This window comes from Sylvia atricapilla, chromosome 6, assembly GCF_009819655.1.
Source record: "Sylvia atricapilla isolate bSylAtr1 chromosome 6, bSylAtr1.pri, whole genome shotgun sequence".
Lineage (NCBI taxonomy): Eukaryota > Metazoa > Chordata > Aves > Passeriformes > Sylviidae > Sylvia > Sylvia atricapilla.
This window is the reverse complement of record NC_089145.1, coordinates 19,200,563-19,214,602: the sequence shown is the minus strand read 5'-3', so window position 1 is coordinate 19,214,602 and position 14,040 is coordinate 19,200,563. Positions and strand designations below refer to the sequence as shown.

Here is a 14,040-nt window from a genome sequence, read left to right as displayed (position 1 = left end):
CAGCTGACACGACCTATACCAAGTTGGTATCCAGTCCCAGCACCCAAAAAGGCTGACAGCAGCTAGCCCACACCAGCTCTATCAGTTTGCTGAAACTAACTGCTTCAGTTATCTCGGGGTTAGCCAAGGCAGTCCATTTCAGGTTTTGAAAACCAGATAAATGTCTATTCAGCAGAAGTCCTCATACTACTTTAGCCACTCCAAGAGCTTTTCCCCTTTCACGGACACCTAGGAATGAGAGAAGTGTTGAAAGCTTAACTCCACCCCTCCTTGCCTCAGAGGGAACGAGTAGAAGTTTTTTCTGTTCAGTGTCGTGCCGAGCCGTGGTGGCCTCCGCCCATTAGAAAAGATTGAGGGGAGATGCATGCTTCCCTGTCAAAGCTCAGGCAAACATCCAGGCCACAGAAGGCAAAACATTAATACACTTTACTGAAAGATCAGTTTCTTTAGTATGTTACAGAAAAGTTTACGAACATATATAATGTACATAAAAGGCAGACTTTGTAAAATAAAAAGGTCTTCTATAAAAAAAATATTAAAAAGTCAAAGTAAAGTGCATGAAACAGTTTTTCCTCCGCTTTCACTATTGTGTCAAAGTCTTAAGCACATAGCAATATTTTTTAAAAATGGGAGATCTTCTTATGCCACCCATTAGTCAGTTACTTTACTGGTGAGATGAAATTATGATGGTGATGATTACAAACAAACCCTTAAGAATCAGAACTGTTTAACCCAATGAATCCACAAAAGAACTAATAACAAAGGGAATATGGGCTTCCTATACACTTCTCATCAACACGATTTAACAATCAGTGGAAAGGTTCACTCTCGTTAAAGAAAATTGGTAGGAAACAAGTTTCATAAATAGGGCAGTTTTGCTAGTTAGGGGCTCCCCTATTGTGCAATCAGTTCTTGGTCTATGAACATCAACATTCATACTTATATATGCCATTGCAAAAGGAATAATATATAAAAAAAAATCCGCCTGCCTTCGTTGGAAGGAAAAAAGTTATTCGACCCCAATACAGACAAAAGACGACTGCTTTCCTATGGGGTCTCTTATGAGGGTGAGTGCACGAAGAGAGTTAAGGAAAGCACTGAAGATGCTGAACCCTCTCATTTTTCCAACTCTGGGGGCAGAGTCCTGGAGTGGAACTGGGCCGTAATTATACCGATTGCGCTCCGCATCTTCAGAGATCTTGACAAAGCGAATTAATCGCTCGTCTCGACAGCCCCGGCAGGCAGAAGCCCAGCAGGCAGGTAGCCCAGTGTTTCCCCCGTCCCCGGCAGTCGCAGTGACTACGGGGCACCGGGGTGGCGGGCTGGGTCAGCTCCGGCCCGCGGCAGCTGCCGGGGCCAGTCAGCCCCGCTGCCCGGCAGCAGAGGACAGCCGGAGCGCCGCGGCCGCCGCCGGCCCTCAGAGCACGGCGGCCTGTGCGCGGCAGTGGGCGATGTGGCGGTGCACGAAGTCGACGCGGGCCTGCAGGAGCTCGGCCTGGCGCTCGGACAGGAAGCCGAGGCGCGCCCAGAGCGGCTCCCGCGCCCGGTACCGGCGGCGCAGCTCGGCGGCAGCGCTGCGGCGGCGGTACAGCTCGGCCACCCGGCGGGCCGTGCCCTCGCGGAACACGCACACGGAGCGCAGCAGCGGCTCATTGTAGGGGTCCCACATGGCGAGGAGGCGGTAGCCGTGCACCAGCCCCGCCTCGTTGTCCATGAAGACGAGCCCGCCGTCGGGGGCGCGGAGCAGGTTGCTGGTGGCGCGGCGCATCACCCGCGGGTCCCACTGCAGGCTGAAGAGGTTGCTGACCAGGCGGTCGAAGTTGGCCGTCAGGTAGTCGAAGAGGATCAGATCGCTCCACTGCACCAGCTCCACCAGCTGCGACGGCGGCAGCCCGACCAGCTCCTCCGCCGACAGCGGCTGCAGCCGCCGGCCGGCGCCCGCCTCGGCGCCCCAGGGCGCGGGAGCCACCACGGCGGTGAGATTGTCCACCCAGCGGGTCAGGCTGACCACGGCGCCCTCGGCCCAGTGTGAGCCCCGCAGCTCCTCGCGCACCGGCTCCCACTGCCGCCCGCGGGCTTCCACCAGGGCGAGGGCCATGGGCGGCAGCCGCTCCTGCATGCCCAGCACCCCGGCCAGGTGATACGAGAGCGCCTCGCCCTGGATCTGCTCCGGGTTGATGCCGTAGCGGACGCAGGCGCGGCTCCCGTCCGACAGCCGCGCCAGCCGGTTGGAGCTGCGCCCGCAGCCGCCCCGCTCCAGAGAGGCCACGCGGGCCGCGCGGGCTGCCGACAGCCACGCCGCCGCCTCCTCCGCCGCGAAGCCCGGCGGCACCTGCTCCTCCAGCTCACGGCTCCAGAAGATGCCCCGCTCCACCGGAGAGGCGGCGTCGGCCGGCGGCTGCGAGTCGGTCACGGCGAGCCGCTCCTCGCCGTCCCGCTCCTCCCGGTCCGTCGCCGCCGCCGGCACCGCCAGCAGCGTCCGAAAAGTTTTCTGCCCGCCGCCGCCGGACTCGCCCCGCGCCGCCGGGGAGAGCCCCCAGCCCCATCGCCCCGGGGACTGCTCGGCGGGCGAACGCGGCTCCGGTAGCGCCGCCGCCTCCCGCCGCAGCAGCACCGTCCAGAGCCCCGGCAGAGCGCCCAGCAGCAGCAGCCCCAGCACGGGCAGGGGGCCCGGCGCGGCCCGCCTCGCCCGCTTCATCCTCACGCCGCTTCACGCCGCTACCGCGGGACGCGGCGGCGGTGCAGCCCCGCCGCTCGGCCGCTCAGCGCAGCGCTGGCGCATGGCCGCGGGCCGGATCTGCCGCCCGGGGAACGGCGGCGGGAACAGGCGAACCCCAGCAGCTGCCCCACGCCGTATGCGCCCAGCTCCGCCGGCGGCCGGGAGACACGGGCACCGCACCACGTGGGGGAGCCGGGGGGGCGCGCCCGGCCCGCCCCGTCTCCCGGCGTGGCCCTCCGCTTAAAACGGCGATGCCCTCACGGTGGGGGTGGTGGTCCCACACGCGGCCGGGAGCCCCGTCGAGGAGGCGGAAGGGTCGCGGAAGGCGTGGGAGCCGCGCCGGCCGCCCGTCCGCGGGAAGGGAGAGCGCTGCGGCGCGGGTGCTCGGCCCGCCGGTCCCCGCTCGCCGCTGCAGGCAGCACAAAGGAGCCTGCACACCGAGGGAGGAAACCGGGGAGGGGGAAGGGGAAGAGGAAGGCGGTGCGCACGCCAGCGGGGCCGCCCCCCGCGCCGGTGCACGGGAGGCAGTGGAGCCCCGGGCGCGGCCGCGACGCCTCCCGCCCACGGCCGCACGGCGGGGTCGCGCCACGGTCAGCGGCAGAGCGGCTTCCCTTCCTCACCATTACCCCTTACCCCTAGCCCGGCGCTCGGGGCCACGGGAGCCGCGAGCCGGCAGGTGGTTGCACAAAGGGATCGCTGCAAACACGAGCACCGCGCGGTGCACACCCGGACGGACGCCTGTCCGCCCGGCGGCCGAACCGGACCCACCCGCGCACCGCTGCGGGATGCTGGAGCTCCCTGCCGGGCAGGGCCGCCCGTGACCGTGGGCGAGGCGCGGCGGTGAGACCCCACGGAGCATCACCTGTTCTCCCCGCTTCGGTGAGGGCCCGCCTGTACGGAGGGCAGCGCCCTTCGCGTCCTTACACGCCGGGATGTGCGCGGTGCTCAAGCATCAGGGGTGTCACGGATTTTGCGGACCAGCTCTTCTTGGCATTTTAACCCTGTCGAGGGGGGTTAACCCGCTTCGCGGGATATCCCGCCCGAGGGAACGACAGCCAGCCTTTCTTTTCAAGTTGTGTCCCTGTGAGGTGTTTAGAAGAGTAGCTATTTCTCTATATCCCGTCTCAAAATTTCTGCCTTCTCAAGGCAGAGAAGCTTAGCTCTGCTCTTTCTGTATTTTACTGGGGACCTCTCTTAGGAAAAACACGGCGAGAGAGATTGGACACCTCTCTGCTGCTATCATTGCCGTGGCTATCCTCCAAAGTAGTTATTGGAGTTGGATCAGCGTAGCAAAACCGCTGCACGACGAATCTTAAATACTGCAAAAGAAAAAAAAAAAAAAAAACCAACCAAACAAAACCAACCCCTTTTCTTCTCTTCTCTTTCTGCTCTCTTGGGGTATCACAACAGCTCCCAGTTTTTCAGTCCCAGCCCAGTCTTCCAGGCTGGATGGAATACAGTTTATTTTCTTTTAAGAAAAGAATTAGGGAATTCTTTATTTTTCAGAATTTTGTTAAAACATTCAAACTCTCGGAATACACCGTAACAACTCGCAGTTACACACACGTGTACAGCTCACCCACCACAAAAATACCCCAAAACAACAACCAAAAAAAGAGAAAAACAAAAACCACAAACAAAACAAAACAAAAAACCCACCATCACAAACAACGCAAAGAAAAATAAAAAGCAGAAGCTGAATTTGCTTTTTTTCTTGTCTTCTGCCTCAAATTCCAGGGCAGAGCGCGGCGGGCGCTCCCGCCGCTCCGTGCGGCCGCGGCCGTGTCGCAGCAGCACCTCCTGCCGCTCCCGGCTCCGCGCTGCAGCCGCCGGCGGCACCGGCGGCACGGGTAATGATGAGGATGAGAATGCTCACTAGCCCGGCTCCCCTCAAAGGCAATACCAGCTGTTAAGCATTCTTCTTGCTACCCAACAATTCGGGTCTTGTGCCATTCCGACCCTGAAGCTTTATTGCACATAACGCTTCACACTTTCACCCTTTGAAGCCACACGAGCGGCTCGGTGAACACCGGGTATGTGATTTGGAGCTGGTGACTGCTACACTTCACAGTGGTCGATAAGAATAGTACCATTACTCTGAGCAGGAGGGTTTTATCCAACATTATTTTTACCAAAGAAATGACACAGAATTGCCTCTGTTCTCTGCCACTTTCTAGCTTGAAATAGGTTTAAGAAAACTCCTAGTTTGCAGGAAAATTATTGAAAGAAAAAGAAAAAAATATTCCAGGTGTAGACTGGACATGCATTTTGCCTTATATGAATTTGTGTTTCTTTCAGGTGAGTTAAGCTTCTAGTGAGCATCCAGCTGCCAGTGGGAATTCCACGTGGAGAAAAACCATTGCCATGGATAAGAACACTATACTTCCTGTTATTAAGGTGGACATAACCTCCAAGTTATGCATGACATTAATTTCAATTACAGCTTGCCTGTTGTAAGCTAGGCGATTAATCAACAGGCGATACTGTGACTACACCCTTAAATCAATAGCTGAGAAAACATCACTTCCCCCAAATGCTCTGTCTCCTAACTGCACTATTTGAAATGAATGCAAGCCAGAGTTTAGCTGAGCCAGCCCTCTGGCTAATAATCCTGCTTACAAGCTGTAATATTTTTAAAACCAGAGAATTGGTAGAGGGTTAAACGTCAGCCAAGCTGTTCAATTTACAGCATGTTAAGCATTCCTGAAACTGTGATCACTGATATATTTGGGTCAATCAGATGTCTTGTTAGTGCTGTGCAGACATTGCAATGAGAAAGCTCAGAGATAAAGGAGAAAGTCTCCAGGCTTCACAGCCCTGTACTGGGGAAGGGAGTGCTGGCCACTGTCCAGGCTCAGAATTCTAGCAAGAAGAAAGATAACAAAATAATTTCTGCCTTCTCCATGTTGTTTCTTCTATTAACTTGATTTTAGCTGCCTGGCAAAGCTAGGCTCACAGAATACCTGACTGCTGATGTTTCACATGATTTTTAGTCTAATGAAGGTTTTATTTCCCTCATTCCCCTCCTGGCAGCCCAGCACCCAGCTTCTATATGATGAGGAGTAGCTGTTACTGCAGGCAGCAATTTCTCCCAATAAAGGCAGAAGAAACAGGAACTGAACAGAGACTTGAAGATTTCTCCCCTGCAGTGAAAGTTATCTTGCATTCAAGACAAATGCCAAACTCTAATGGGCTTTGATAGGATTAGGATCGTGGGGAAGCAGAAGGAGACTTTTCTGGACACTATATCTGTGGTAGAATTGAGTGGCCCTGCCTCTGCTAACAGTCTCTGCTGGGCAAGGAAGGCGGCAAACCAGGCAGAGAGTGAGTGTCCACTGCACCAGAGCCCGAAACTATTAGCACCTCCAAAGCATTGAGAGGTGTACCAGTGCTCTCCAGAGCAGGAGGGAGCCTCCTCCATGGCTGGAGCTGCAGCTGACAGAGAGGATGCATCTGTAGCCTGCTGCAGGGAGGACTGTTCCAGCCCTGAGTAGGCACCCTCTGGCTCAGGCAAGTTCTGGCCTGTGCTAACATTGCATATCTTTGTGTGATACTCTCCCACAGCTCAAGGCTTCAGTACAACGCCTCCGCCCCCACATTTCAGAGGCATTGCATGGAAGTTATTTCCCAGCACAGACCTTTTTGGACTACCAAAATTAGTCAGTCCCCTCCAGTAATTCCCAGGCTCGTGAAATTTTCACTGCCTTCACTGAGTACTGACAGACACTTTCCATTCAACACTGGTTTTAGTGCATACCCAAAGCCACACCTAACACACCTCAGTGGCAAGTTACTGAGTCTGGTGACTGCCACATCAACTGCAGCACGGCTGTGAGCTCCTTTCCTGGAGACCGCAGGGAGTGAGCCTGACCTATTGCTTCATGGGGATCTCTCTCACTAGCACAACACACGAAGTCCTTCATTTATTCTGAGCTGCGTTTCAGGATCCCAGGGTGGGATGAGAACAGAGTCCTTTTATTCTACTCCAGCATATTTTTTCTACATTTCATGCTCCTAAGACTTTTTATACAGCTTGTTCACACCTTGAGTACTTCTCCATCTCTATCTTTTTTCTTTGTCAGTCAGGTTACCAAACACCTCTATTTCTATCCAGCATTTCCTCAACTGCCCATGAATAGCTTGTTCCCACTCCTGTTTAGCACCTTTGGTTCCTGGCAGTGAGTTGGTGCCAGTGAACTCCCAAACCAGGGAGGGCCATTTTTAAAGGGACCACTTGAGATTGCTGTCAGGAGAGGGGCACTGAGTACAATATGCCTCCACCTGTGGGACTTGGGTCTGCTGTGAAAGCTGCTGCAGACAGGCTGAAGCAAAACAATGCCCCTGCTTCCTCAGTGCTGCACTTTCTTGTCCCTCCACATCTCCTCTCTTTGTGTTTTGAGTCACTGGGTTAGGGTAAATGTGGGTATCAGAGCTTCCATCAGGGCAGTATCAATTCTCCCCACCCCAGTGACCTACACTAGCTGATTTGCAGGGCTCCTTTTCTGCTGATGACAGGTTGCTCCCCATGCAGCCTTCCTGGTGCCAGCTGACTTGGTGGTGAGAGCACCTTATTCTGCCCTTCTGTACTGTCAGAACCCATGGCCCCCTGGAGGAAAGGCAGCTCAGGCTCAGATCCTCTTGCCAGTATAGCCTGTGTGTTTCAATTCTTCCTGCTGCAAGGAAGTAACTTAGACTGGCTGGCTAGGGGTGAAGAGCTGTGCCTGCAAAGCTACCTACTACAGGTGCAGGGTTACCTTCAAAACACTGTTACTGCCAATACAGCTTGTTTCTCCTGGGGAAAGGTGGGGATTTTGGAATAAACTACTCAGGCAACAAGTTAGTGTGCAAAAATGTTGTCTGCTTAGTGTCACTCTAGGTTACTCTCACACTAGGAGCTCTTGGCACAGACCTACCAGCAGCATAGCCCATGTATATGCCCGACTGGCTCTGTCAAGGTGGATTTGTATTTCTCAGCCTAAAACATGCATCCCTCATGATGAGATATTCTGACAACTGAAGGGCAGGATTTATAGCTGGTTGTCACTGGGGGAGGGCTGAAGAAGTTAAGGTAGTCTGTATTTTGTATCAGGGAGGTGTACATTAGAAATGTTACCCTGCAGGCCTGTTGGCAATTTCTGGAAGTATTTACAAACTTGTCTCAGCCTGGAATAGAGAAATCTGGAAGCTTTTCTGTTGCTTTGACTCTGCAGTTGATTTAACAGAAAAGCTCTCAAACATATGGGACTATATAAGTATATTTTTTGTTTTGTTTTGCCTTGTTTTATTTTGTTTTGTTTATTGTGTTGTTGGGCTTTTTTTTTTTTTTTTTTTTTTCCCTTTTTTTAATCTGGCATACCATGCAGAAAATGAAGCTAGGCAATTTCTGTGCATAGAATGGAACCTATCTCCCCTGTGCTCTGGGACTCTCTGTTTTTAATATCAAAGCAATAAATGAATTGAGCTAGAGCTTGAGCTCTAGTGCCTGGCTCTTGAAAGTGTTTTCAAGATATGCCACATGCCTGATGATGCAAAGTCTTTTTGGGGATTTGTCCTCATCCCCATTAAAAGTGAACAGAAAAGATGGAAAGACATTTTTGTTATGCCCAGACTGACATTTTCAGGGTCTCCATCAAGCAGACTCTGCAGAACTGTCATGAAAGAAATATATTGAAATGATAGGTCAGCAGCATCCATTATACAAATACAACCCAGTCTCTCCAGACAGCTGATGATTGAGCTGGGAGGATTTTTCATATGAGCAACATCAGGCATGATGGCCTTGCTTTTCATGGCCTGCGGGTAAATCCTTGGCTGATATGAACTGGCAAAGCTGCACAGTGATGAGCTGCTTACTGAAACTTGCAGCATGCACGTTAGAACAGTTCTGGGAGGTCACCACTCACCTTCAAATACAGTCCATTCTGGAGGGAAACAGTAGCCATTTGTGTCCGTAAAAAAAAAAAAAAAAAAAAAATATATATATATATATATATATATATATATATATATATATAACATCAGGAGCTAAAGAGGTTCAAGACTTCTTGAAGTGAAACTGCTGAGGTGATTTAGGGAGAGAAAAGGTAATTACCCCATGAAAGTATAAATAACACATTAGGTAATAGCCTCTGCTTTCAAGTAGGGTGTCCTGAAAGCTAAGACCCCATGGCCTACAATATTCATGCCAGTTATATCAATAACTTTCCTTCTCTCCTGCTTCTGGCTGCCAAAACATGTGAATGAAGAATATTGTTCAATACAGCTCTATTATACAATACAGTAATTCTAGGAACCTGCCCTGGTGTAGCAGAAAAAAGTGAATTCCAAATTTGGTATCTTTCCAGAAGAGAGAAGGTCAAACCAACTTGATAACAGCCCATAGACCTTCTTTCCTCCTGACCCCTCCTGCAAACCTATGAGATTTCATGTGGAGAAGTATGTATGATTTGGAAAGATACTGTCTTTAGATAGTCTCCATCACCTTCTGGTAAGCTGTGCCAGGAGTTAAATACCATCACTATTCAAAATATCTTGCACTTCACTAACACATCTTAATGTGTTCTCCAGGCACTTAGTCCTGTGATGGGCCCAGTTAAAAACTGAAGTGGACCAGACTTGATTAGAAAAATAAGTCCAAGCTAAAGGCAGAGTTACTATTGTCGCAGAAAGGAAGAAAAAAAGGTCATAACATTCAGCTTCTACTGCAAAAATACACCCAGGACACTTCTTAAAATTTTCAGCAAGTCCTAAAAAGCTGCAGCTTTTCCACTGCCAGTGAAACTGTTCTAATTAGTCTTAAGGTAAAAATCCCCAGCTGTGCCAGTGGAAAGCCAGCTGTTCAGCTGTCTCTAAGTGAAGCAGAGAAAATGACCAGCTTAAATAGCAAACTGAGTTTCCAGATCCCTAATACCTTCTCTCTGATGTGTTGCCTGGAGAGGCAGCTGGGCTCTTTCCAAGGCCGGAGGACCATCTTTGCCTGCCAAGAGTGCTGAAGGGGGAAGACACTGACAAAAGAAATGTAAGGATTCCCTGGACATTTGCTTTTCTTCCCCCAGCCTCTCGCCTCCCTGCAGGTCCTCTGCCCCTGCACACAGCTGTCAGGTGAGGCAGTAAGAAATGTGGAGCAGTGTCCCATTCCCTCTCCTTTGGCCCATAGGCCCTGCCAGAGGGAGTCTTCTTACACTGTGCCTGCCTGGTGCAGGATTTCTCAGCTCTGTCTGCCTCTTACCCACACCAAGTGTTTGAGGGAGCTCGGAGCTCATCAGTAGGGGCATCTCTGGCCTGACACTCAGGCAGTTGGGATGGAACAACAGCAGACAGGGTACACATCAACATGTGGAGCATCCTGAAGGTTACAGGATACAACATCCAGGCCCATATGGGGAGAAACTCTACCTTTAGGGACAGGTACAATTCCATCTCGGGTGGCAGTATGGTCCTTTGCATCAGGCCACACTGAGTCTCCTTCCGCTCTCATGAGGGCTCTTCCTTTTCCACATTCTGTAGGGTTTTGTTTTATCCAATTTTAAGTGACTCAGATGACGAGATTTCCACTCCTCCTCACTCTATCCAGCAGATGTCTCTGCTGGAAGCACTGACTGTGGTAACAGTTAGTGGTAACTATTACAACAGGTAATAGAACAACTATTACTTGTTGTAATAGTTTTTCTACACATTCCTGCTGTTAGGATCGAGTTATTGACTAACACTCTCAGATTTCAAACAAGAATAAGGTCTACCTCTTACTTCTCTTCCATGTGGTGAGTCGATGAAGTCACAACACAGTTCAGGGGGATCAAAAGAAACTTCAGAGGTTATCTTCTCACCTATCTTTCCAGTTGCAGCAGTGACTTTGGAAGAAACAGACGGGCCCAGTTTATGAAATACATGGCTCTGGGGCTGGTGTCACCACTAAAATGTTGGAGTTCTTGACAGGTTGGATGTTATCTAGCTGCATTAACAATACTCCCTGTCTGAGCTCAGGAGCCCAGGTTCAGTAGTTAGCACACTTTCATGATTAGCCTAAATTAAGGCTCAAGTGGACTTAGGGGTTTGTGTCTCTGCAGCTTCAGTGATGGATATAACACTGCTCATTGTGCAGTGGAGGTGTTCCTTGTCAGGACTCTTATGTCTGACAGGGTGTGAAGGAGAAATCAAAACACACACACATATACACATCTGAGTCATGAAGGTGACCCAGTTTTGAAGGTCCAATCTCATGATTTTTCTGTGATTAGGGTTGGTGACATTGAGAATTTTCCCTATTGCACCCTCTACATCTTAGTGTGTCCCATTTAAAATTCTAAGCTGAATTAACATTCAATAAATGTCTTATTGATTACATATTTACTTATCTGGTATTTATGTAGCATTCTCTCAGAGAATAAATAAAAGGTCAGAAGCAACTAATAGTTATTGCATGTGATTTAAAAGGAACTCTGAAAGGACCCTTCTAATTTTAAGGACTACACTCAGGAACTGAATCTGCCCTGTATCTTAAGTGCCATGAACATTTTTATTTTCAATGAACTTTATTAAAAATACCATGATGCTTTTGAACCAAAATGTATTTTTAACTAAATGAAATCCAGTTTACCTACTAACAGGAAAGCCTCTCAGTTACTGCATAGCTTAACTGGCCCAAAGCAATAGTTGGTTCCTCAGGCTGCAAAGTCTGTGGCTGCCACTAAACAGCGCAGCAGAAAGCGTAACGCTGTTGAGTGGCTGGAGTGCTGAGTGGCTGGAACTTTGGGCTGTAAAACTATAAGATAAGGATAATTTATAGGTCTGCTGTAGCTAGGCTGTTTGTCTTCCATGTGCTCTGGCAGGATAAGCCTCCTCCATCTAGCTGGGAAAAGAGGTGCTGCTCATCTTGCTCCAGAACTCTGAGGCAGGTTCAAGAGTCCTGGCAGCCAATTTATGGTCAGTGTAAGATGCTCCATGTCACGCATACCACGTGCTGCCCAAAACGTGTCTGTCATCAGGAACAATGAAATGCAAAAGCAGGAGTGTAGCCCTGGTTTCGTGCCTGGTATGTTTGGTTTTCTGAAATAATTCTCCCAGAGAATTTTCTGTAAACAAGAGACATGTTTTTGTAACTGTACTATGTTTTCATTCCATTTTCTAGGAGGGACTTCTTGATGTCCCTCTGGTCCGACCAATGTGATTGAAGTGGTTTGTCTTTGTTTCACCAATTGAATTGCTTTTTGTAGAATAGTATAAAAGGGACACGCATCCCCAAAATAAAGGAGTCATTTTCAGCCTTCTGAAGTTCAGAGTCTGTGTCATTGCAGTGTACAACAGCATCACAGGAGTCTCTCCCTTAGGCCTTTCTTCCATCGAATAGTTTGGCAAGACAGCCAATGTAGGTGTTTGTTTCTACAGTTGGCCCTGTGCATTTCCCATCTGTGACAGCTGGTGAGATTTAGCTTGCCAGTGCCTTGGTTTCTCCACTCTCAGAATGGGATGCTGTGAAGATAAGTTACTTGATAATATCTAAAGAAGTCTTTGAGTTCTCTTTGAGAGCTGACAATTGCTGGTGGACACTCAAGAAAGTCAATGCAGTAGAATTTTTTTTGCTGTTGCTATACACTGTCATTTCACATAACTTCTGGTTTATGTAGGTGTCCTTCTCACTGATCTCAAACTAAAGATTGGCAAAAGTCAGAAGGTTTGAGGTATATATGAATTTCACTGTCTCCAGCCCAGCTAGAGTTCTTTCAGTTTTCTTCCCTACTCAGTTCCCCATTTTATCCCATTTGAACTTCTCCAGTATGTGGGTGGAGAGGAAGAGCAGAACAGACATAACAGAGAAAAACTTTTTTTTCCTCTGGGAAGCTGACCAACATTTTTGTTTTAATTTAGCCCAGTTTCCTTGCGAATGACTTTCTGCCTAGCTGTTGAACTCTCTGTAAACAGTTTAGTGAGACTCATAAAACAAATCCCTCAAAGAAGAGAAAAATAAACATAGTCATGAGTTACTGAAGTGAACTCTCTTCTCTTCCTCCTGCTCTTTTTTAGGCATCACAGAGCTATTTTTCAACTTAGTCATAAGAAAACAGACCAGGGAGATAAGAGAATGCAGCACAAACAAACAAATGCATCGTAAAGAAAGCATAAATACATGTATTTATATTTTTTATACTTTTTAAGCTTTGAGAGAGATTTGAATAGACATCTGAACTTCCTCAGATATGGAGAGGCAGTGGCAAGAAGACAAGAAGTGGCAAGTTGGTGGTAGAGAGGAGCTGAGCTGGTACTGGGTGTTTCTGGGCTGGACAAGGAACTGCATGAGTGTCAACTCCCCTGTTCAGATCACCAGGACCCACCTGTACCCCACCCTGCCTTCCAGTCCTTACCTTAAAATCGTCTTTAAGTTTGGCATTGGGATTTTGAAACCGCTGAGGCAGATACAGGCATCACAGGTCCCTTCACAAACATGATCATATTATTCTGGAACAGAACTAAGTGTAAAGAAATACATTGCATTTCTCTAATTGCCTTTTTACATGGTTTCTCAAATTAAGCAAGGGGCAATTCAGCTTTGTATGGGTTGCATCACCATGAACCTCCTCCACAATCTGTGGTGCTGTGTCATGCCAGTGTATGGACAGGCAACCTGAAGCAATTACCTCAAATTACTTTCTCTCTGCCTGCTGGAACAAAAGACAAGGATAAAGCCTGTATAAAGACCTTGGACCTTCCTTCTGTATATCCTCTCATCAGGAACTGCAGCACTCGGGAGCCCACACAAAGACTTTGAGAACTTCCTGACTCCTGCTGCCAAAACCAAAGAAAACACAATATTTACTAGGTTAAATATGCAATGTGAGGATGATGCTCAGGCTCTGATTTAGACTACAGCTGTGACATGCTCAGATGAGCTCATGTTATGAATTCTGCCCAGGAAACAAAATAATATTTAATGTACGACACCCATCTTACTTGCTTTATTTTCTTCAGACATCAAAGTTGAATCTGCTCATGGTCAAATGCTCTGAAATGTCAAAAGTTGTTTGGATGCTGACAGTGTATCACCAAGAATCTCTACTTAAATGCAAGTTATTCCATGATTTGTTGTTTTTAGTAGGGCTTGACAGTTTGAATACCAGCATAGCAGTAAACAGCTCAGCTATCCCAAACTTGTCTCTATTTTTTTCCCACTTTGGATGAGGAAGTCCTGCATCCAAGTAATTTATGAAGATATTGAAGAGCACAGGTCTGAGGATGGAGCCCTGTGTAATCCCGCTGGTGACAGGTCACCATCTGATGTCACCCCATTCACTGTAACCCTTTGTGCCCATCCTGTGAGTCAGTCAGCT

At 49.2% G+C, this 14,040-nt stretch overlaps 1 protein-coding gene across 1 annotated transcript; it reads right to left on the bottom strand.

Moving 5' to 3' along the window:
* Positions 1 to 411: 411 nt before the first annotated feature.
* Positions 412 to 2,840, bottom strand: FJX1 (four-jointed box kinase 1). Its single transcript, XM_066321038.1, has one exon. The coding sequence runs from the start codon at positions 2,696 to 2,698 to the stop codon at positions 1,418 to 1,420; it is 1,281 nt and encodes a 426-aa protein (XP_066177135.1). The 5' UTR covers positions 2,699 to 2,840; the 3' UTR covers positions 412 to 1,417.
* Positions 2,841 to 14,040: the final 11,200 nt, after the last annotated feature.